We start from the raw sequence: 25,470 nt of genomic DNA on the forward strand, positions 1-25,470 counted from the left end.
TGTTGGCATCTCCACTTGAATGCACACAGGCTGCCCTTCCTGGTTCCCTGTTTTCCATATTGTCCCACTAAAGACCATTTGTCCATCTCCCATCTAGCTTCCAAAGGAATCCTATAAAAATATAAAATCAGATCATGGTGTTCCTCTACTTGAGACTCTCCAGGGGTTTTCCATCTCTCTTAGACCAAAATCTGAACTCCCTGCCACATCCTAGAGGGTTGCAGACCACACAGTTGACTTTATATCCTGCTTCCTGCTCCTTCATCCAGTGGGCTCCAGTCATACTGACCAGCCTGTGAGCCCCACATGTGCCCATCTCATTCCAACTTACGGCTTCTGCGTGTTGCCATTGCCTGAACTTTCTTCCCTGCACCAGGGCATTACACAGCTGGCCCCTAATGTCAATCAGATCTGAGCTCAAGTTCCACACCTTCCCTCCTTCAACCATCCAAAATAACCCTCTTGGTCGCTATCATGTAACTGCCTTATTTTCTTCATAGCACTTTACGCCACCTGACGTTCTCCTGCTCATTGCCTGTTTTTTCCTATTAAATCTAAGTGGTCTTATTCACCCCTGTAACCCTGTTGTCACACACACACTGAACGCTCAAGAAATATTTACTAAATTAATGAACACACATGGAAACCAATGTAGATCCATCTGAATTTCCAAACCAACCCCCCTCTTCAACCTTTAAAATGCACAGGGCATGTCACCACCCTCATTTTGATTCTGAGGGTCAGATATAGAGATGGACAGGGGAGAACGTTAACAGGTAAGCTACTGATGGAGAGAAGGTCCTTTGCATTCTCTACACACACTCTGACAAGGGCTGTCTGACTCATCTCATCCCAACGCCATTGGCAAGCCCAGTCCGTGACTTCTTTCTCCAAACCATAAAGGGAAAATGTGATACTTTTAGGACTTAAGGGAATTAGGAGACAGATTTAGTCTTTTAAGAGAGAAAGCAAATTTATTTAAATGGAAAACTGATCTTGTGCCTTAGATATGCGTTTGGTTTATAAGAGAAATACTCAGGCAGGAGCGATGACAGCTGACCAGGCAAGTCTGGTCTGTGTCCCGGTCTCAGGTCCTGAGAGGAGGCTTCCCAGAAGATAGCCTGATGTCTTGAGCAGCTGGGTTTTGAACCTAAGTGGTAGTCCCAAAATGAGCATGAACTTCAGCCAGGTCCTAAGAGAGAGTTGTGTGTTCCACAAGTCATAAGAACACTCATGCCATCCTGATGGTGGTGGAATTTTTCTTTCCTCAAAGGGAAGCCTATCTTTCAGTGTCTCCATTTCATGAAACTTGGAAGGAAAGTTGGGAAGAGAAGCATCCACTTGGCTGGAGCCAGCCCACCTGTGCCTCTCTCTCTTGTAATTCTCGAAGCTCTGGGATTGTTGGGTGGATTCCTCTCCTTCAACCCAATCTTCCTCTTCCCATCTGACTTAAATACTATAATTTTCGGATGATCTATTTACTAGGATCCCCAGCTACGACATTATCAAGGCTGAAGGAAGGCGAAAGAACACAGGATATGCATTTTGTTTTAAGATATCACCCTAGTCTTTACGTACCTAACAAAAAGGATATTCCTAAGTTTAAAAAAATCATTGATTCTAATTTTAAAAGTTTCTTATTAAGAAAAAGCGCTGGCTGCAAATGATACAAATCTTCATGTGTAGGATGAGGGTATGAGAACTTTTTTTGGAAGAGAATGTATATAGGAAAAAGTGGTTTGAAGTGGTTATTTTTGGGTGGTGGATTATAATGTATGTGTGTATGTAGTGTGTGCGTGTTTGTGCTTTTCTGATTGCCACAACTTATTTAGCATTTATCCTGAATTAATTTTAAAATTAGAAAATTAGACAATTATTTTTTAATGAATCTTCTTTTGGAAAGGAGCCCAAGAAGGATGCTATAGGCTTAAATCAAAGAGCAAAAAGATTGGCTAATTGCTGAGACTGGCACCAAGGTGCAACATGCTTCCTGCAGACAGATAGCCCTGTGTGAAAAATGCTAGCAGGACTGGACCTCAGCCACAGGTGAGGTCCACTGAAGGCTTTCGCAAATGCTGTGGGACCCATCTCCTGGGGAGTCTCCTGGCTCACAAGTCTCAACCTACCTCCGTTGTCTCAGGACTGTTCAACACTGGGCTCCAAGTACCTGGAGTCTGGAACATAGTTCATTGATTCAAAGATTGAGACATACCCTGAGTTGGATCTGAGACAGGCTGGGACTTGGGACCTGGGACCCTTTGCTGCAACGCTTGCACCTGGACAAATGACTCCTCAAGCGACAAAATACAAAGAAACTATAAGGGACTGAAAATAAATGCGTGCGTGCACAACTGGGGCAAATTACGGACAACAAGACACAAAAAGACCAGAAAAACCCAACTGACACTTTTGAAGAGCTGGGAGCAAAAGTAGGGTACTGTGCATGCCCTCTGCACTCAACACCACCAAAGAGGTGGGCAGACCAACTCAGGTGCCCTTCTGGCCTGACCCCTGGACCCACCCCTACCCTCACCCCATATAAGGAACCAGCTGCCCCCACCCCCACCCGGGAGCGAGTGAGCAAGGGAACCTGTTACTTGTTTTAGCTCCCCTCTGCTGCAGCAGGGGTCCCAGTAAAGCCTTGCCTGAATTTCTTGTCTGGCCTCTAGTCAATTTCTATTGATTGGAGAAGGCCAAGAACCCTCGTCAGTATCAGATCCCTCAGATCCTTTCCTGGGAATTTGAATGGAGACACACAGAGGCTGGCAGTCTTTGTAGTGCAGTCCCTTTGAGTGTCAAGTCAACTTGGCTTGGCTGACACTTTGAGACAGATAATTCTGGACAATTTTGAATAATTCTGGTTGTCCTACGCCAGTCCAGTTATGACAACTACAAATGTCTCTAGACACGGCCGAATGCCCCTCTACGGCCGAATGCCCCTCTGGGGCAAAAGCGCTCCTAGCTAAGAACGACTCACCTGGAGACAATGTCCATAAACTGCCTGCCGAGGTCCGTAGGTCTGCCCAACCTCCTGTACTTCCCTTGGCTTGATTTTCTCTTTTTCCCTCTTTTGAATCCAAGATTTTCTTTGAGTTCAACTGTTCATGCATTACACGTCAGAAAATAGTAAAAATATAAACCTCCCCCGCTATATTTCTGTTAAGCTAGCCAGGATTGGGTTCTGTTCCTTCAACCAAAGGGATCTTAACAAAACCACCCACTTTCAAGAATTGTGTTTGGTTTCCTGACGTTCAAAATGGTGGATCATCTGTCATCTTTCAACCCACAGAAAACCAAACAGTTCTTAACTTCTCTCTGATATCGGAGCAGATCTGAGCACAAAGGCATGAATGAAGCAGACGCCCCTGGGCCATATGGAGGCTGGGGCTATACAACAATGCATCAGTAGCCAGACCCTTACAGAGTAAACCAAGATGGCAGAGGAGTGCTCACCAGGGAGGGGTGGGGGACTTGATTGTGACTGGAAGTTTAGGCCAGCACCAGAGGAAGTTGGGAAACCATGAAGCAGAGATGGCATCAGATACACACCGTGTCCATCCCCCCAGCAGTGGACTCTACAAAGTGCTCCTTAGTGAGGCTCTGACTTGCAGGAATCAAACACTAAAGAAAATACACATGCAGACAGCATCGCACACTCAAACCCCACAACTGTTTGGACAGATAAGAATCCCATACGCTCTGCATTACCCTCAGCCACGGAAAGCTTTTTATCCATCCCCAGGCCACCCCGTCACCATGCAGCAGGTGGGAGCTCTGGTCCCCTACAATGCAGACAGGGACAGGACTCAGCGGCTAATGACTGGCATACCGTATGATGTGTGAACACGCCCAACATCTGCTCGGCCCCTGCACAAATCTTAGACCCTCTGGCAGGCAGTACCAAATCCCTCAGCTAAATCACAATGGGAACCGCCTGCCAACACGCCAGGTGTGAAACAAGCCCCAGCTCTTTAGAGTCCTTAAGCCCCCCACCCAAATTCCCGGAAAGGGCTCCAGGCAAATGCAAGGCTGCCCGTACGGCCAGTCTCTACGAGGCCAGAGGAGCCACCTTATTAGGACGGTCATTGGACGGTCCATGTCAATTTCACATTTCCTGTCAAAACTGCCCAGCTAGCAGGCTACCTCGGTGCTTACACCTCTCACCAGAACAAATGCAGAATCCTTGAAGGGAGAAATAACACACCAGCACAGTAACAATAGGAGACACCGCTTGCAAGCTGTCCGGGGCCCCTGGAGTAACTGACATGTTTGACAGAGAATGCGTGTTGGTAACATTGCTTGATTCATGTTTAAAGGAAAAATGGAGAGTATGTTTCAGGGAGGTTTAGACATGGATAACCAAAAGGAAGGGCTTGTAAACAAAGCCACAAGGACCACGTCCTAGCGGTCCCCTCCTCGCCCTCTGTCACCACCCCACCTCCCGTTTTGATCTTCTCCCGGAGGAACAAGCCTTCCACGGAGAATGAGACCTCTTGACAGAGGGCTGCCAGGCAGCGGGAGGAGAGCTGATGAGAAATGACAGCAGCACAAAACTGCGTTAGCCTTCTGCTCAGAATAGGTTGTACGGGGCACAGACGAGGCAGGTCCCCCACAGAGGATGGGGAGACACCACCAGAGTCACACATAATGGCAGGGTCCTGGCCAGCAGAGCTTGGAAACCCCAGATCTGCCATATCCCAGCACTGGGAGCTGGGGCAGGTATTTAACTTGGCTGAGCCTCAGTTTCTGTCTTTCCAAGATGGTTTGGAGTGGTAGTAAAAATATTCTAGTAGAAATATTGTAAGGAAGAGTAACCAATGGAGTGAAGAGCAGCTGTAGCAATAGCAGAAATAATAATGACATAATTATTATCATGTAATTATATAATAAGATAATTATATAATTATCATGTAGTATTATATATTATATAACTATTATATATAACAATGCATAACACTATATATTAATATATAATGTGATAAGTTTTATAATGTTATATATAACTATTATGTAATGATACATAATATTGCATATACTTATGATATATTTCATTTATGTATTATTATATAATCAATCATATGTCACTATACAATTATATTAAACAGTATAATTAAAAATCATTATGTAATTATTATATGTATTTTATATATGTATTATTATGTCTAATGCATATTATCACACAGACACAATATGCAATACATAGTGATAATTATGTAACCCTTATTTTATTATTATGTCTGTCCTGAACCCTTACTATATACCAAGTACCATTACAGTGCCTTACAAGTATTAACTCATGTGATCCTCAAAGGCAACTCTGGCTTTGTCCCCATCCAATACAGGGAGATGCTAAACCATGGATTTAGGTGCTTTTAATGTGTCCATTTTATAGATGAGAAAACCACAGTACAGAGTGGTTTAGGAACTTCCCCAAGGAGGCAAAGCTGAGATTCTAACTCAGCAGTCTGCAGTCTGGCTGAGAACTCACACTGTTAGCTCATATATAATACATACATATATATTTGTGTGTGTGTGTGTGTGTGTATATATATATATATATATGTATGTATATATATATCAAAACTCAATATTGTCTCTCTTACAAAGTTTGGTTGTGGTGATGTTGCAGTGCACTTGGAAATAAACTTGCTAATACATGTATTGAGCACTTTCCATGTGCCAGGCAGTTGCCTATGGACTTTATATGCTTTGATTCCTTTTGCTACCGTCCACAGTGAGGTGACTGCCACCCAGAGAGGGCAAGAACCATGCCCAAGGTCACACAGGTAGTAAGTAGTGCCCAAGGTCACACAGGTGAAGGAAGGAGATGAACCAGGGAGTCTGCCACAAAGCCCACATCCCTACACCGTCCTGTTCGACTGCTTTTTCCTCTCTAAATCACAATGCTTCAACTAGATACTGTAGGTGAAATGCCTTACACATGGCCTAGTACATAGTAAATGCCTGAAAACAAGCAGCTGCTGTTGCTCTCACTGTAACTAAATGAGAAAAGCCCAGTAGGCATTTTCTTCCAGGAAAATGACGGAAGTATGAATTTATGACGCCGTCTGTTCAGAGGTCAGATTCGTCGCCCCTTTTAAACCCCGACATAGCCCCTGCACGGTCAGTCCACACCAGTTCCTGAATCCAGCTGCTCATCGGAAACCCGGGATTGCCAGTGAGGCATGCAGTTCACTGGGCTCTGCTCCCTGCCTTCTGATATAGATGATCTGAGGTTCAGAGTGGACACCTGCATTGTTAATGAACTTGCCCAGGCTCTGACCAGTAGCAGGACAGGCAAACACCCAGGTTTGCAGGAAGTCCTCCAAGCAACTCAGAGCCGTGTTTTTCCCCAAAGGCTTCTCCCACAAGCTTCCCCGTGCCAGTCGGCTGTCCTGTGCTCACACTTCCTCCCTGCCACTGGGCACTGACAGATGGGAGCTATTCTTAATATTTAACATTTATTAAGCGCCCACAGCATGCCAGGAGCTGCATGGAACAGGGGTGTGGGTGGTCCCAAACAGTCTGTCCCCAGAAGGCTGGGGCCACATAGAGGAGAGAGGACAGTCCTCTCTTTTCCCCTTCAAAGCTCCCCCTCCCTCTCCTCTCACCCAGCCCCAGTCCCAGTCCCAGGTGTCCTGCCAGAGCAAGTGGACAAAGATTTGGGCCAGGATTCAACATGACTGAGACCCGTACACCCTCCTGCATGTGTGTCTAGTAGCCCCATCTCCCCAGGCTACGGACTTAGAAAGTCAGAGGGGATGTAGGTTTCATGCCACCCAAGGCCCTGGGCTCGAACCCCAGGGTGGTATATCCCTGATTGCACCCTACTCTATTCAGCTGCACCAAAAACGTATGTCCCTGGGTAACAGGAATCTCCATGGGGAGCAGAAGCAGGGAGCTGCATACGTGCCCACCCATCTCCAAATGGAGAGCATCTTCATATGAAAAAGAAACTGCAGCAACCAGGATATGATGAGAAAACCATGACAACGGCGATGCTGGCCAACCACTATGTAGTTCCTACGATGAGCAGGTGCTGCTCTGGCTGCTTCACATCATCACATCAAACCCTCTGGGCTCCCTTTCAAAGGGGGTGTGATAATTCCTGCTGTCAAGTTGAGACAGTGGTAGCTCAGAGACGCCAAGCCTGCACGACACAGGGGCCCAGGGGCTGCTCAGGTGGAGCCCTTGGCATTATGTCATCGCAGCTGGACTGCAGAGGCCCTGGGGATAGTCACTTTGGAGGTCTTTTATTCCTGACATTGACTTTGGGAGGCAGAGCACATGGGATGTTACTCCCGTTTTATAGGTGAGAAAGTGGAGGCTCCGAGAGGTCACGCAACTTTCCCAAAGTCCCCAAGAGAAGGTCATGGCCAGACTCAGCTTTCCCTATTCTAAATCCCATGCTCTCAATTCTCTGGTCTAAATCCTTAACTGTGCTGCCTCGTGAAATGAGAAGAAATAGCTCTTTGGAGAGTAGTTTGTGAGAACACTGTGGAATGCACAAGCTGGCTGCCTCTGTCACCAAATCTTCCCCACGTCTGGGAGCCAATGTGGATTAGAGAGTGGAAGGAAAGGTAACAGCTGAGGGAGGCCGCCTTCACCCACGGCAGCGGTGCACCGGACTCGACTGTGTTACTCTGAGCCAGATGCAAGGTAGGACGGGGCAGAGCTGGCCGCTGCTTCAGACACAGATTTCTTGCCATCATTCTTGCAGCCAAAAACAAACAAACAAAAAACACTATCTGTCCCCTGGAACATACCAGAAGCCCTGTCATTTGGGAAAGACAGAGAACCTGACTATAGAACATCATCTTCCTGGGACTGTAGAGAAACCCATCTTGACTGTCTGAGCCACTGAAAGTGGTAAAGATCTCGTATTGGGTGGGGTGAGCGGGGCTGAAAGTCTATAGAGTTATACCTTCAAGCAGTTGTGTTTCACTTCTGACTCCACAATTGACATTGTGGCCATCGAAGCTACCTCTGAGGACGGAGACTGGGTCCCAGTCATCTAAATGTCTCCAGAGCTTAGACGACATCCCAGCATGGAACCCATGATCCACAAATCATTACTGCCATGAATGAATGGATGAAAGAATTTCATGGTGCCTCTGCCTCCTGCTTTTATAAGCCTGAAGAGGGACTTCCCTGGTGGCGCAGTGGTTAAGAATCCACCTGCCAGTGCAGGGGACACAGGTTCGAGCCCTGGTCCAGGAAGATCCCACATGCTGCGGGGCAACTAAGCCCGCGAGCCACAACTACTGAGCCTGCGCTCTAGAGCCCGTGAGCCACAACTACTGAGCCCATGTGCCTAAAGCCCGTGCTCCGCAACAACAGAAGCCACTGCAATGAGAAGCTCGTGTACCGCAACCAAGAGTAGCCCCCGCTTGCCATAACTAGAGAAAGCCCGCGCATAGCAACGAAGACCCAATGCAGCCAAAAAAAATAAAATTAAAATAAATAAATAAATATGTTGACTGGCATCAGAAAAAAAGCCTGAAGAACTCAAGCTAGAAATTGGGCTTTGCAATTTATCCCAATAAATTAGGAATTTGGGAGTGACATATACACACGACTACATATAAAATAAATAAACAAGCACCAACTGTATAGCACAGGGAACTATACTCAGTATTTTGTAATAACCTTTATGGGAAAAGAATTTCAAAAAGTATATATATATATTATATATATATATATACACACACACACACACACACACACATATGTTTAACTGAGTCACTTTGCTGTATACCTGAAACTTATACAACATTGTAAATCAACTATACTTCAATAAAATAAATATATAAATGATTTTTTAAAATTTTTTTAAAAAAAGAAATAAATTGGGATTTTGCAGACAACTATGGTCCCAGTTGCCCAGAGTAAAAGACCCACAGAATACTGAGTTCATCGCTCTGGACAGCATTTAGGGTTCAGCAGTTAATCAAGTGGATGAGCTGGCGGCTTGTACGCTGGTGGGATGCATGTGTGATGGGTCTATCTTTAGACGAGAGAGAAACATAAATAGGGGTGAGATCTCCATCCTAAGTCAGCTGGGGAAAGCACTTACCCAAAACAACCTTTAAAAGACAGGGAGGGGGCTCTGCTTCACCATCAAGGGCTCAGATCGCCGAACACCAAAGCAGCAAAGCAGAGTGTGAAATCTGCAAGTCTCCAGCCTCGCTTGCCCCATGCCAACGTATTATAAAAAGCATACTTGCTGATATAGCATGCCTTTAAAATGATCAGAATGACAGATGGCTGCGGCAGGAACACATCCTTTTTATAGGACTGCTATTAATCAGAAGGGATTGACAGCGTCCCTTTAATCTTTTAATTAAAAAAAAAGTGCATCTCTGTACAACTGAAGGGGGCAAGTTGCTGGCATTTCCGAGTGCTTTGAGACACTCGGAACAATGTGGAAGGTCCACATTATTTCAAACTTAATAACTGGAGGGCTTTAGTTTCCCTTTATTTATAGATTTATTGATGTAGGTCTTGCTAATATAAAAAGAAGGTATGGGGTGGCATGATGTGAGGAACCTCATCTTGCCTCAGTTATGGTGTTACCGGTTGTCCCTGTCAGGCTCTCTTTACTTCCCTAGATTGTGGTGTTCTCACCTGTTAAAGAGTGGGGACATCCCAAGCATACTCTGGTGGGAGGCATTCCTGTAATTACTTTAGGTGGGAAGATACTGCTTAAAATTGCCATATCTGCCTTTGATTCATCTGATCAGGAATGAAGAAGCAAGATGCACTAGATGATAGTCAATGCCTGGTGAATACACAATCACTGGCAAAAAAGCCATCGGATAAGTAACATTAGAAACTCACCAATTTCTTCCCTGGGCAGGGTATGTGCAAGGTCTTGGGGAGAAAAACCATGTTTGGATGTTTGTAGTAGCTTCGATTATTGAGATAATTGCCATAGCTCTCAAGTAGTTGAGAACTTGTATTTTTTGCCTGTTTAGCACCGTAACTGGATAACAGGACTCTGACTATTCTTTTACCCACAGGCAGCCCATACAGCTCAGCTGGGCCTGACCCCACCCTCCAGCTTGACTCAAGGCAGTCAAGATGATTGACCTGGGAATGGGTGTGGCCTACAAGATAAGCCAAGCAGACCGCTACTGGAATTTTTGCAGTTGGCGGAAGAGGCTTGCTAAGATGTGTTGGGGTGTAAGCCTGGAGTTTCTGGGGACCATCTTTGCCACCAGTTGGACATGGTGTGTTTGTGAACAAAGATCAAGTAGAGATAACCACTATGGAGTCATGGGGAGACATGACTTGGGGTGTTGGAGCCTCTGAATGCAACTGTGCCTGAAATTGGACATTTTCTTTTTCTCCTCTAAACCAATATGAATTAGATTTTTGTCACTTGAAGATAAAAGAGGTCTTCTGGTATATATATATATATACCAGACCTTTCCCATATATTAGGATATAGGCTTCAAGTTGACAAGGATCTTGTATGTTTTTTATTCTGCCTCATCACCTACTCCTAGTTCACAGCCGGGCACACAGTAGGTGCTCAATAAATAATTGCTGAATGAAGAGATGAATCACATGTAAAGCTCACAACCACTCTGCAAGACAGGTATTCTTGTTTTCGTTTTGTAGTTGAGAAAACAGCCTTGGAGAGGTTAATTGACAAGCCCAAGGCCACACGCTTAGTAAATGCCAGAGCCAATATATCAACCCAGACCCGTTTGACTCCAAATTCTCTTTGCCACCTCCCTGACTCTTTAATTTAGTCTGCTGTTGACACGGCCTCTTTGGCAGTACAGAAAAGTCACTTAGTGACTAAGATGGAGCAGCCGCAAAGTAAATGACACCACCGGCACTCATATCAGGCGTGCATTCTGATTTCTTTCCCCATCAGCAGATATTCCAAACATGTAGATAACATTGCAGGGCAACAATACCAAGATTGAAAATGGCTCCACCAGCCACAGAGCAAAACAAGTTTATTTCTTTCAAGTTTACCCCAAAGACCTGCATGTTCCCTACACATTTCTCCACCTTTCTGTAGGGACGATTACTCTTGGTCCATTGTTAAAACCAGCAGTTTGATAATTCTTTTTTTTTTTGCGGTACGTGGGCCTCTCACTGTTGTGGCCTCTCCCGTTGCGGAGCCCAGGCTCCGGACACGCAGGCTCAGCGGCCATGGCCCACGGGCCCAGCTGCTCCGCGGCATGTGGGATCTTCCTGGACCGGGGCACAAACTCGTGTCCCCTGCATCGGCAGGCAGACTCCCAACCACTGCGCCACCAGGGAAGCCCCAGTTTGATAATTCTTGGTGACACTACATATGTGTATGCAGATCTCTCATTAAATACACTGCCAGATTCGACGATGCTGATTTCTGTTTCAAAGTCCAGAGTGCAAGGTTTGCCTATACCATTGCTATCCACGTCAGCGAGGCATTAATCAGCATTTCTCTGCTACCATCTAGTTCTGTAGGGTATAAGTTGGAAAAGACAGCCTTCAGAGAGCTTACTGTCTCAGAGAGAAAGGACGGCAAACAACGATCAGGACTCAAATCCAGGGAATTCGACATTCAACTGCTGTATTCACAGAAGGGTATTACAGGGCCCATTCCTATGTGGACACACAGAGATTCAGGGCTTAGGAGTTCCATTTCTGAGATTCCTCCCAGGTCCTTTGGAGCCATGTCTTTTGACTTTTGAGACCTATGTTTAAATAATGTCAAACCCCACAGTGCCAATGAGCTGGCAAAGAGACTGCAGCTCTATCTTGATGTGTCAGGCCAACGTCGTGAGTTCATCCAAGCTCTCTGCTCTACTAGGAAGGGCTTTCTCCTCTGCTTGCCCAGTGAATGTCTGCTGATGCTCTACAGCCCGACTCAAATGCCACCTTTCCCCTTTGAACCACCCTCTTCACTACTCCAAGAGGCATCCACCTACTCCCCCCGCTGTGTTTTCATGTGCACTCCCATGGATACACCTCAACAGTGGATCAGTGGTTGAGAGGGAAGGCTCCAGCCCACCAGACCTGGTCTGCATCTCAGCTCTGTCACTGACAATCCCTGTGACCTTGGGCAAGTTACCTTTCTCTAAATGTCAGTTTCAGGTCCTCCATATGCAGAAAGGGTATCATAATACATAACTGTGATTTCTTATCGGAGACCCTTGGGGTTACCTCTATCTTGAAATTCAGATTTTGGGGGATTTCCTTTTCCAGAAAGGGGTTTCATCAGACACAGATTATGTAACATTCTCAGCAGGGTCTGGGACAACACTCTGAAATCAAACACGTAAATATTCCCATAGCAAAATATATGAATATTCACAGTAAGTCGGATAAAGAAAGTCTATAAATAGCCACACATCATTTCAGGTCAAGTTTTCTTCCAAAATGCATTTTGGTGCCAAACTCTCCCCCCAAAACCTGATTTTCAGAGCTTTTTGGAATTTACAATTACAGGTAAGTGTTGGTAGAACAACAGTACCCAACTTTAAGGTTACAGTAGCCCCTGTTAGCTGTGGTTTCGCTTTCCCAGGTTTACCTGAGGTCAACCACAGCCTGAAAATATTAAATGGAAAATTCCAGAAGTAAACAATTCATACGTTTTAAATAGTGTGCCGTTCTGAGTGGTGCTGTGCCATCCTGCCCTGTCCCATCCTGTCCTGTCCAGGATGTGGATCATCCCTTTGTCCAGCGGATCCCACCCGTTAGTCGCTTAGTAACCGTCTCGGTTATCAGATCATCTACCGTGTTATCATGGTGCTTGTGTGCAACTGACCCTTATTTTACTTAATAATGGCCCCAAAGTACAAGAGTTAGTGATGCTGGCAGTTCAGATGGACAAAGAAAAGCCGTCAAGTGCTTTCTTTAAATGAAAAGGTGAAAATTCACGACTTAATAAGGAAAGAAACAAAATTGTATGCTGAGTTTGCTAAGATCTAGGGTAAGAACAAATCTTGTCCATGACATTTCAAAGAAAGAAAGAGAAATGTGTGTAGTTTTGCTGTCTCACCTCAAACTGCAAAAGTTACGGCCACAGTGCGTGAGGAGGGATTAGTTAAGATGGAAGAGGTATATTGGGGAGGGCATATTCACATAACTTTTATTGTACTACATTGTTATAATAGTTCTATTTTATTATTAGTTATTGTTAGTCTCTTACTGTGCCTAATTTATAAATTATACTTTATCATAGGTATATGTGTGTATAGGAAAAAACACAATATACCTAGGGTCCAGTACTATCCACCATCTCAGGCATCCACTGGGGTCTTGGGCCATATCCCCCTCAGGTAAGGGGGGACTACGGTACTGTCAGAATAAATTGAGATAATATATCTAAGTATTTAACACAGTGCCTGGCACATAGCGAGTACTCAATAATTATCACCTATCATGCTTTCCTGCTGTTTTTACTGTAGTATTAGATTTACAGTAGTATTACTGTAGTATTAGTTTATCTCCTGCTCTCTTTCACTGGGCTGTGAACCCACCGGTCAGTAGCTATAACTGCCACTTTTGTTTTCCAGGTGCCTAGAACAGTGCCCGATATGGAATATGTGGGCAGCGACTGAATGACTAAATTAACAAATGCATGGTGAGGTGGACGTGGCTGTGTTTACACTGCCCTCCATCGAGGAAAACAGTCTCCTGACCTGATCTGTAATACACAGATGAGATGAGAATGATCTGTCCCAGTGTGGAGAATGATCTAGCCATGATGGTCAAAGGGCATATCTGTTGGACAAATATCTAGCGTGAGGGGCTCAAGGGTGAACTTGAACCCAGAGCCAAGGGCTCATTAGACCCAAACACCAACCAGACTAATCAGTTACAAAGCTCTTGTTTGGATGATATCGTCTGACACTGGGTGGGCATGGTCCACGGCTGGGGTAAGTCCTCTTGGCAGCTCCCTGGACTCAAGATTGACTGACAATCAACTTGTCAAATCTCCTTTGTCTTCCGGTCAGATAACTCATTGGTCATTCAAGGTCTTGTTGGAAATTGAGAAGCAGTAAAGAGGCTCAACGGGAAGACACATTGGTTCTTCTCATCCAGAGATACCAAGATTAAGGTCTACAGCAAAGGTAAAGGAGCAGTGTTTATACACTACACTTGGCAATACTGCTCTTTTCCTCTTCTGCTTCTCACTCCCCATGAAACTGCCCAAACTGTTTCAGCTCAATCCTCCACAGTCACTCTGGAATTCTTTACGTGGCTAGAAGGAAAAACTACCGGCCTTGCTATCTATTCAACAAGTTCAGACATCAAAAGATGGGTTCAGGAGATTCAATATGGTAAAGATTCTAGTTTTCCTATGGGATGGCAGGTGAGGTCAGTGGTCACTATTGAATCTACTCTTGGGACAAAAAACCCTATTGAGTAACGTCCCCAGAATTATTACGAAACATCTTCACTCACTGCCTTTGCAGGATAAGGTGATGCTCTCCTAAAAGCCTCTTATGATGTCTGATCAATTATTTTTTTGTTCTTTTTCACTGAGCAGACAAAAACAGGGCAATAAAAAAGTGGCACTTGAAAGGATTATGAAAAGGAAGTTCTTATGCCATAGAATCACTGGCTCTTTGGGTTGGAAAGACCTTGAGAGGAATCTTAAATTCTGACACGGTAACCCTGCCAAGTGGCCCCTACAGCTGTTTGCATATCTCCAGTCACAGGGAACTTACTACCGAGGATGGAGTACACACTCTATTTTGGATCCTTTGACTGTCTGGTTGATCACATTATGAAGGTGTGGGTGCCACCTTAATTGCCTCTAGGAAAGCCCTTGCATCTCGAAGAGCTGGGAAGAAACGCACAAAATCAACAAATTGGTCAGCAAGCTGATATAGTCTGCAGGGATGCAGGGCAGCTGGCATCAGAAGCATATGTGTGTGTGTGTGTGTGTGTGTGTGTGTGTGTGTGTGTGTGAGAGAGAGAGAGAGAGAGAGAGAGAGAGAGAGAGAGTTTTTCGCCCTTTGAGTTGCCTTTCCTCTGCTTGGAAATGTTGCTGCAATGGAGTGTTTGAGTTTCCAGTTGATGCCACTGGATAAATAACACAGGCTGTCTCAGAACACCAGAAATAAGGCCAGTTTCTCCCTGCCCAGAGCATTTCAGTGTGATCCATGGTGGGTGGGAGAGGAAGAAGACGAACGATGTCACAGCAGCTGGGCTAAGGATCCCCGCTGCACTGCTTTCCTGACTTAAGGGCAACTAGTTAGCAGAGTGTCACCTGGGAAAACAAAGTATGATCCGGCGAAGATTTGCAAGTAAAATCACTTGTTCCTTCCCCAAATAACTGGACATGTTTCTCAAACACTCTGCAAAGGAGGAAGAAATTGGGCCCCCAACTTCTCAGCTCGCCCGGGTGTCTTCTCATCTATCACTGGGGTAATACGTCCAGAGTGGCATTTTGTAATGACGGCAACATTCCAGCGAATCGATAGTTATTTAATTCCCAACAAGCTCTCGAGTCCATTAAGCCTGATTACATTCACCCATTTCAGTGGGTGCCGTTATTTTTCCTACACCGGCACTTAATCTATAACAGGAACTTATGAGAACTTTCTAAAGCAATTTCAGCATCAATCAGCATAGAGTGAAGGGCACGATTTGCCTGTAATTATCTATCAGACAGGGTGGCAGAGCGCCTGACAAAACTCCAATGGCTAAACTTCACCCCAAATTTCCAGTGGAAGCAAAGGCCTTCCAGATTGCCACTGAGTTCTACTTCAGACCTCGGGTGTGCCACACTGGCCCTGCTTATGCCCAGAAAGATGGAATAATTTCCATGTTGTTAAGGATCATTCTCCAAGCAGTCTGTTATTTCTCACAATAATATAGGAGCCTCCAAAATCAGTAAGGACCATAAATCTGGGATGGTAGAACGTTTTGCTTGATTACTTGGAATCACTCCTGAATGGCTCAAATCACCAAGGTTCTTACAGTTTATAAGAGGTAACAACAGCATTCAGCATAGGAGAAAAGGGTTTGACCAGAGCCCTCGCCAGAAATTTTAATTAATGAGCTAGGGTGTTGCAGAATTTTAAACTATTGTGGAGGGAGAAGCACAAGGCTGAAGGGAAAAGGACATCCTAACTACGCGCAGTTTTCCTTTCCTGTAGAAACGAGATACAGAATTTATTACAAAGAGATTGTTGTTCTCAAACAAACAACAAACAAACCACAGTGGAAAACATCCGGGTTTCTTATGATGTTCAGGCTCTGTCACTAGTTAGCCTTCCACAGAGAAATTCAGACACACATCCAGAAGCCAACCCTTGCTTAAGAAGTCACGCTTACGATGCAGAAAAATAAAAGGCCCCAAATATCTTATTTGATGATTCTCCTGACACAAAATTAACAGCCGTAAGAGTAATACCAACACACATTTCAATCCTTCACTTTCAACTGGTAAGGAATTCCTAGGATAATCTCTGAACTTCATAATTAACCATCAGTAGAGTGTTCCTTTTTGCCTCCATGCCACCACTCTACCCAGGTTTGGGGGTGGGGTGGGGGGAGCCTCTATGAAAATAGACAATCCACGGGAAGGGGAAGCTAAGGATTAATGCATATTTCACACTCCTTCTATTTCCTGGGTGAAAGCGCTTAACCAACTCACCTCATGATCAGGTACTCTGCCTCATCATCTGCTCTGGGAGACTGAGTCCCTCAGAAAGCTGGGAGGGAGAGCAAATCCTCTGCCCCGTGGTCAACCTCCCGAAGCAAAGGCATGAATGTTAAACAGCAGCCGGATCAATACAAGCAAATATAGCTCAACTACACCATTTATTCAGCCATGAGAGATGTCAATAGCCAGATTAGGGTGATCCATCTTTTTGATTTCCTACTGTCTTCCCACTGACTACACGAGAGCTTTTTCCTGTATTAAAAGTGTTTGCTTTCTCAACCATAAAAATTCCAATTATTACTCTGAGTGCTCTGGAGTTAAGTTGCTTGCTGGCAGTGGCCTTGAATTACCTGGATCAGTCCGGGGAAGTAGGGGGCTGCTGGAACAATCATAGGCACGCCATAGGGATGCAGGAGGACTCCTTGAGAAGGCAACATGCTTTACGGGAAGGTAGGATTCCCTCAGAAGCTCAACGCATCAATGGAGAGAGTTAGGGGAAAATCTATAGACCCAACTTCTTCGGAACCACAAAGCTGAGAGCCAGATTGCTCCTGTCAGGAGCCGAGCACTCATCAATGCGCAGAGGCGAGAGAAAGAAAATCCGGCATCAGCAACTCTTAATGTGAAAGTTTTCCTCCCAGACGACGGAGAGACACAGCAGCTGCAGGGCTGAAGCTACCAAAATGGAAGGTTCTATTTTGGGAACGGCTTGCCTAACATGACTAACCAAATACTCTTCATTAATTTAGTTCTCAGAGAGAGTGAGAGAGACTAAGAGACTGGGAGAGAGCTGGTCAAGCTGGGAGATTTGGGCTCTTCCTAATGAATTTGGGCAAAAGGCAAGGGACGGAGTCTGCATGGGATGTCTAGAGAGGAAAACTGAGAAATGTAAATGGATATGATTATCAGTTGCCACTTAAAACCTAAGTAGGGGAATGTGGGCAGCCTCTGGTACTGATCACAAAGAAATGAAGAAGATACTTAGTTGAGTTTGTTATCCTCTGTCTCTCTCTCTCTCTCTCTGGTTTTAGTTTTAAAGGGCAATTTGTGCAAATAATAATATCACCAGCGAATATCTGCAGTGTGTGCTATGCACGCAGGATGAGCTAAATTATTTACATATGTTTTGTAATTTCATTCTCACAACTCTCCCAAGTAGGTACTATTATCAGTTCCTGGTCCACATGGGAAATGAGGTTCACACTAGTTGAACTGCTTGCTCACAGCCCTACACGTGTGAGAGGCAGTTCCAGGCTACAAACACAATTCCTAATCAGCCACGATATCCATTACAGTAGTATTTCGTTCTGTAACAGAACTTCATATGCCTTAAAAAAATTTTTTTAAACATTTTTTGTCTTTGAGCTTTCAATTGTTATATTTTAATATGCAATCTATTAATAAGAGATGACTCCCTGCTCCCTGAGTTTAAAGGCACAGCAAATGAACACCAAAACTGCAGGTGAAAAACACATTCTAGTATTAGAAATCTTTCTGATGTTTGAAAATATATGAGTGATTGTCTGGGATACATTACATGGAAATAGATAAACTTCGATGGGATTGCATGAATTGGAATTATGCTGACTTGTGTGTCCTACTTAATAGCTGTGTGTTCTTGAACAAGTTACTCAGCACCTCTGAACCTTAGTTTCTTCACTTAGAAAATTGAGATAACAATAGATCCTCATAGGGTTGTGTGACAAGTAAAGTATTTGGTATCCTATCATGATGTGTACAATACAAGATGCGTACAGTATTTGCCATTCTTATCCTGTGTTTCCTGTTCTTCTACTAATACCTGGTATAGACACATCTTTGACTTCAGATTGAAGGCGCAGAAAGCATTCCAATTGGCACTCTTCTAATCTGCATACCAGGAAAGAACGTGGGCATGTTGAGAGTTTCCCAATTTCGAGAGCACAGAGTGAGCCCACTCAGCTTATGCTCAAGGCCCAGGGATCATCGAAAATCACCTTCAAACCAGACACCTGCTTACCACATTCCACCTTGAACTTGAAATAGGACACGAGATATGGATTTTGTCGAAACTTGGAGAGCTTCAGACACCGCAAAACATATTCAACTATTGGCTTTTTCTAAATCCAAATGTCAATTCCTCCACTTTTAGATCACCAAGGTGTTTTTACACGACACTAATTTTAGTTGCTTGATTTAGCTGCATAATTACATTTCTAGATAACGACAGTGGACAGCATTTGGCAGAGAATTCAATTATTTAAGGCTGAATTTGGGCCATCTTGACAAGGTTTCTGTGTAATTGATTCTCCTGTATCAAAGGGGCCACCTTGTTACAATTCAGAAAGCTCCAGGAACAGCTGCGAGTTGACCCCTCTTACTTAACAGTCTGATATTTCTAATTTTAGCTTTTGACTCTGACTTTCAACACTGCGCTTCTGAGAAGTTACCAGTGAGGACAGTGGCCTTGCCATGAGACAGCTTCCTGGGAGGGGAGAGCTCTTCCTGACTTTGCTAAGGGGTGGGTCAGATTGTACTATGTCTCTGGTGTTATAAAGTAGAAAGACCACTGGACCAGGAGTCGGAACTTAATTCAGTCATGAAGGCCAGAAACGTACACATTTAGACTTTGTTTCCTGAACCTCGTATAGGAGTGACAATACCCACTTACCCTTCACAGAGAGGGCTCCGATAAGCAAAAGTGTGGGAGTGTTTTGGAAACTGTAGAGTTACAGAAATACAAAAGATTATTCTGTGTATTACTCTATGTGTTTTTTTTTTTTTTTTTAAAGAACCTGATGATACATTTCAGAAACATATTATAGGTAGTTCTTGGAGATATCGTGGTTGGATGCCAAACCCCTGTGATAAACAGAATATCACAGTAAAGCAAGTCACACATTTTTGCTTTCCCAGAGCATATAAAAGTTATGTTTACACTATACTGTAGTCTATTAAGTGTGCAACAGCCTTGTGTCTAAAATAGTAGATAACTTAGTTTTAAAACATTTTATTGCTAAAATATGCTAAATAATCTGAATCTTCAGCAAGTTGTAGTAATAACATCAAGGATCAGTGATCATATATACCAACAAACAGAAGAACAATGAAAAAGTTTGAAATAGTGAGAGAATTGCCAAAATATGACATAGATACATGAAGCGAGCAAATGCTGTTTGAAAAGTGGTGCCCATAGACTTGTTTAACACAGGGTTGCCACAAACATTCAATTTGTAAAAAACGCAGTATCTGTGAAGCACGATAAAACGAGGTGTGCCTGTACACACAGGACATATAGATGTATACTATATCATTTGAAGAGGGTATTTTCTCTTTTCTTTTTAAGAACTCCATGCTACAAAAGCTTTTCTGCTCCTGAGTATTGAGTATCTCTTTTCCTCTCTCTGAAAATAAAGGCTCATTGTTTCGTGACGAGAAAATAAAGGCTCATTGTTTCGTGACCCTTTTCACTTTGACTTCCAGGAAGCTCAGAGCCCCAAAAAGAGGTTCAACTCTGTCCATTTTATTGGCCTTTACTGCCTGCATATTTGTGTTTTCATCTTCCTGTTCTCACCACCTCCAGTCCTGTTATTCACATTTTCTCTGATTCTGATTTTATGTTTAGATATTACTGCCATGTATGATTGTAGTGGTTATACTTGTAAAATGGTATGAACAGAATGTACCCTTGTTCAAAACCCATCCCCAAAACTTTATGACATTATAAAACATAGAAATAAATAATGGTCACTAAGCAAAACCTCTTTTTTCTAAAATGGGTTGTGTTTTCCCAAATGGGAAGCACCCAGTATCACTGGACTGTAATTCTTTCCTCTTGGGTCCCTTTCCTCCACTGAATGTGCAGGTACCACATTCCATGTATCTCTGCTTTCCAGTGGCTCATGGTAAATGGTTATCTACCCAATGTCTAATGGGTGGTATTAAGCTCCTAGTATTTTGCAGGAACTTAAAAAAAATGTAGAATAAAAAAATAAGGTGAAGAACAGGGGAGATAGCTCTGGCAGCAGGTAGAAAACATAGGTAGGTCGCCAAAATGGACTGAGTTTAAGCCAAGGGCCATGTATCATTATCACTCTGGCCATCACAGGCAGGGGAGGGCAAACATTTTTCTGTAAATGGGCAGATTACAAATATTTTAGGTGCTGTGGACCTTAAACTCTCTGTTGCAACTACTCAAAACTCTGCCGTTTTCATGTGAAAATGTTTACAGTAAGCAAATGGACTCTGAAATTTGAATTTCCTATAATTTTCACCTGTCACAAAATATTCTTCTTTTGAGTTTTTCCAACCATTTAAAAGTGTCAAAACCAATCTTAGCTCGAGGGTCGTACAAAAACAGTCAAAGGCCAGGTTTGGCTCTCAGGCTGTGGTTTGCAGACCCTTCATTTAGAGCATATATTTTACAAACCTCTGGAAGTCCGACTTCAATACAATGACAGGTATATACTCCATTTTTTACTTCTGCTTCTTCACTTGCTTCTGGCTTTCCTGCCACTTCTCTGGTGCCAGTTCTGTCAATTATCCCCGTGTCGAGGATTTCCATCAAGCCTTTTTTTTTTCTTAGCCTGCCTTTGCTAGTTCAGGCTCATCCATCCTCCCTCCAAAAATTCTCCCGTCTTTCTCCACCTTCCGTGATGACACCCCCTTCTTAGTTAGTGACCTCTCTTTTCCTTTCCTGGATTAAAGTGGTTCCTCTCATGCTGTCAGATACTACATCTCCTTCCCCAGATCCTGAGAGCTAACATGAGGATGACTCTGCCCACCAGCAGCCCTTCCGAGGAGCAGCCACCCCAAGTTTAAACACCCATGTAAGAGAAGGAAAGAGAACAGAAACACAAGCGTTGGCTGGAGGATGGGAAAGGGGAGCATTCAGAGAAGACTGATTCCTGCCTTGTGGATTCTATTGGTCAACAGAGCCAACTGCAGCCTCATGGACCAAATCCAGTTCATAGATGAGGATGATGCTGAGGATGCTGAGGATGCTGAGGATGCTGAGGATGCTGAGGATGCTGAGGATGCCGAGGATGCTGAGGACCAGGAGGGGGAGGAATTGTCCACATTGTGTAAAAATAAGCTAATATTTTTAAACGGAGGCAGCTTATATAAAACGTAGATCTACAACAACTCTTGAAAGACTGGAAGGTCTAGAAACCTTGGTGCACATTCCCTTGGCCCAACTGTCCCTGAAGCCTGGGAAGAAGCTGCCCCTTCCCCAGATTAGGAGCTCTCGTGAGACCATTTCCATCCTTCTCTACCTGCTTCTTGAAAAGCAGCCGAATGTCAGCTGCCACTTGTCCACCATAACATAACAAAACAAAAAGCATAAAACTGAGTGTTCCTCTGAAAGCATTAAACATACTCCTTAACTTTTGGATATTAACAGTGGTTATCTCCTAATATGAATTTATGCAGATTATCTAATTACCCATACCTCCCCATTTCCAGGCCAAGTTGCACGACAGAGAATTTCCTACAGTTTTCAAGGCCTTTCACAATATTCCTCAGCTTTTCCAGATTCATCCTCCAATACACACTGTCCTTCCTTCTACAAATCACTCTTCTCTGCAAACCACACTGGCAAGTTGCCTTTGCCAAACACCTTCATGCATCTAAGGCTCCTTACAAATTTGCCTGCTATGCAGAACTACCCCTCCTTCCTTCCTTCCCTTCCTTCCTTCTTTCTTTCCTCCCTCCCTCCCTCCCTCCCTCCCTTCCTTCCAATTCAACATTACTGGCCTAAGTCAAATGCACAAAACCTTCCCCACCACCCCAGGCAGAACTAAATACACTGTCACCTGTGTCCTAAAGTCATGTTAGCATTGTATAATAATAATTCTTTTAAGTGTGATGACTCCTTCTAGAAGGTAGACTGGCTCAAAAAGGAAGCATGCCACTCATTCTTATTCACCCAATGACTAAAATGCTGAGTAGACAAATGAAGTTTCCCCAAATGCTTCTCAAGAGAATGACTGACTGAATGAACGCTTTGGACAAATGCACGTAAAGCTGCTTTCACATATTGCCTTTGCAAGGGGTCTCCAGACCACTGAGAGCTACAAATTTCCAAGGTCATCTCAAGTGATGCCCAGGGGCATCTGGGCACAGTAGAAAAAGCATGAGTTTCATAGTTGGAGAGTCTGGGTTGGGATCTTGGCTCTGTCATCCTTTCAAAGATCTGACTGGAAGGAAATACTTAGCCCTGAGCCCTGGTCTCCTTGGGGGTAAAATGGGACAACACCTGGCCCTTCGCACAGGTACGCTGCTGCCGTGAAATGACAAGGGTGCATATGGGTGTTCCTGGCACTTGGAAAGTTCAAAAGGTGCTGGTTTATTTGATGTTTTCTTCTTTGGCGTGTCTTTCATGTACCCATGTCAGTTGTTTTCTAATCATCCCAGTCCACAGGTCAAGTCTGCCTCCTCAGTGCCCCATGTGTACCCCACACCGAGGTCTCTGCAGGAAACTTCAGTCTTTCTGTTCCCTCACACGACCCATGAACACCCTCTGCTTCAGCAAGCAGCCACACGTTTGATGCTCCAGGCAGCCTCCCCACCTTCTCTAGTACTCACGACCCCACTTGTCTAAGCCCCCAAAAGACCAGCAGTGTTTTGACCTAACATGGTAAAGACCCGGCTAGGAATCACTTCCAGGTATGCTTCTATTTTATTTCCTCCATCATTGTTTTCCTGTCTTTCTCACAGGACTGGGCATAGAGTAGATGTTCAGTAGGCACCTGAGAATCACCTTTGGTAGCCACAGGATGATAGGGAGGTTCAGAGAGGTTAAGTGACTTGTCTGAGGTTAAACAGCAAAAATAGGTGCTTTCTTATTTAGCAAGAGCCAGTTTTCCCTTCGACACACCCCTAACCTCTGCTAGACCATGACAAATGACCACTCTAGAGCAACGACTCGAACCAAAATTGATAAACTCCACTCACCACCAGGCATGCATTCAAACCCAATCCAACGCAGGTAAGAACACAGCACAGAAGGGCTTTACCTCAAAAAGAAATGGACCTCAAAGAAAAAGTTCGTAAGATGCTTATGGCCCTGAGGCCGAGGACTGACAGGTGAGTTCCTGGAAGAGGGGAGACTGAAAGTCTCCATGGAGGCAAGACCTTCCATAGGAAAAGCTTCCACAGACTGTGGGTAGATGTACCAGGCCACCAATCAGCTGTTCTCCAAGTTATAGTCACCTCGTTTGTAACCTCAGCAAAGGACCAATCCAGCTAGGAAAGTCACATCCTGGGAAGAGAAGACACATCCCCAGCCCGTTGGGTTCAGTTAACACGTGTAAATGAGGTGATGCACGGAAAGCTTTGACACGAGTGATAAGTACCAAGTAAGCATCAGTTCTCACTGTGGCATTACTATAGTCTCCTATTGCCCGACCCTTCCACCGGATTCTAGCTGTGTGTTCTGGTGCAAGTTACGTAACGCCTCTGTGCCTCAGATTTATTATCTGTAAAATAAGAATATGATTAGTAACCACACCTCATGGGGTGGTCTAGAGATTTAAATAAGAGTCATATACAGGTTGACTAAAAGAGTCACAGACACATTTAGCTGAGGGACTGGCTCTGAGCAGATAGTGGGTGCAGTAGTTGTCATAGTAACAACACATTAGCAGCATCTGCTTCCAAGGATCAAACCAGCTCAAATCAGACCTCCCCCGAACCCTTCCTCCCTTCAACGGCTAATTGGTTAAATAAAATAGTTCTTACAGGTGCTACCTGTGATGTGCCTTTTGGTTGTAAGAACCTACCTTCTTCTTCCGGGATGTAAACCAAAAATTCAGACAGAGAGGCTAACGAGCTTGTGCGCGTAGCTTCTGTACACGGAAGACACCGTTTTGAAAACAAAATACGAGAATTTCAAACTCCGTTGAGGGTTTATGGGGATGCAGAAAGTAGTGCCTCTGAAACAGGAATAACCCAAAGAATCCAGGACACTGGGTCACTCCTACCCAACAGTATCGCGCCCGCCCCCCACCCCCAAAAAAAGTGGTTATGAACATGCACAAAGAAAATTCCAGTAGGTCTTGTAAGTGAAGAAGCTGCTGATTATCATTAGAAACTCGAGCCCCCAGTGGCGGAGGCAGCACAAGTGCTCCTCTTGGATCATTAAGCCCTTCCTGACCTGATTCTCCTCTGAAAGCCAGACTGACTGGCTGAATGAGCAAATCTAAGAATATCAACCCTGCACATCATCTCTGCTGAGATCAACATGCTTCAGGAACTGACCCCTGACCTGTCTGGGGATGAATGGCAACTGGGTTTGAGAATGTATTGACCTTGCTCCAGGCAAACAAATACTCCCTGGGGACTCTCGGGATGGGGGATGAATAATCAGCCACCCCCCCCAGATTGTGCTCATGCCCTCCCTGCATCTTCTGCCTCGTGTGCTGCAAGCAGGTCCCTGCAGGAGCCGGGTACAGAGCCCGCCCCAAATAGCACGAGTCTCCAGGACTCAGAACTGGGTCTTTCTGTCCCAACCCCATGCACGCCCTTTACTCTCTGGGAACGGACTGAACCACCTGAGCTCTACGCACATCCTTTTCCCTTGAGAGACTAAGAGTCTGGACTGGCCTCTCCCAAAGCTACCTCTGCACTAAAGATGCCTCATGAGATGCTTTATTGTAAAAAGAACCACGTGGCCAAAGAAGTGGGAGAAATTCAGCTTGTTCTCTCTCCCAGCTGGGGGTTCATGGTGCATAGCATAGTAAAGCACCTGAAAAGTCCTGCAAGGGGAAAAAAAATAGAAACCTGTTTGACCTTGTTTGAGGCAGACATTCCCAAGATTATTTGATGACTGACTGGCCATCCATCCATCTATCTATCTATCC

General features: G+C 44.5%; 1 protein-coding gene across 9 annotated transcripts in view; it reads right to left on the minus strand.

Annotated features, from left to right (window-relative positions):
- Positions 1 to 25,470, minus strand: part of RBFOX1 (RNA binding fox-1 homolog 1) — a 1,090,293-nt gene that overhangs the window by 333,249 nt on the left and 731,574 nt on the right. For 3 of the 9 annotated variants that reach the window (XM_065891839.1, XM_065891834.1, XM_065891835.1), the window contains exon 1: positions 16,978 to 17,200. The exons of 5 other annotated variants lie outside the window; for them this stretch is intronic. In XM_065891839.1, the coding sequence (XP_065747911.1) occupies positions 16,978 to 17,064 (87 nt within the window). In that variant the 5' untranslated portion in view covers positions 17,065 to 17,200. Of the gene's footprint in view, positions 1 to 16,977; positions 17,201 to 25,470 lie in introns of those variants that run through there. One more of the 9 variants, XM_065891841.1, reaches the window with a different exon arrangement.

Source organism: Phocoena phocoena, chromosome 15 (assembly GCF_963924675.1).
Source record: "Phocoena phocoena chromosome 15, mPhoPho1.1, whole genome shotgun sequence".
Lineage (NCBI taxonomy): Eukaryota > Metazoa > Chordata > Mammalia > Artiodactyla > Phocoenidae > Phocoena > Phocoena phocoena.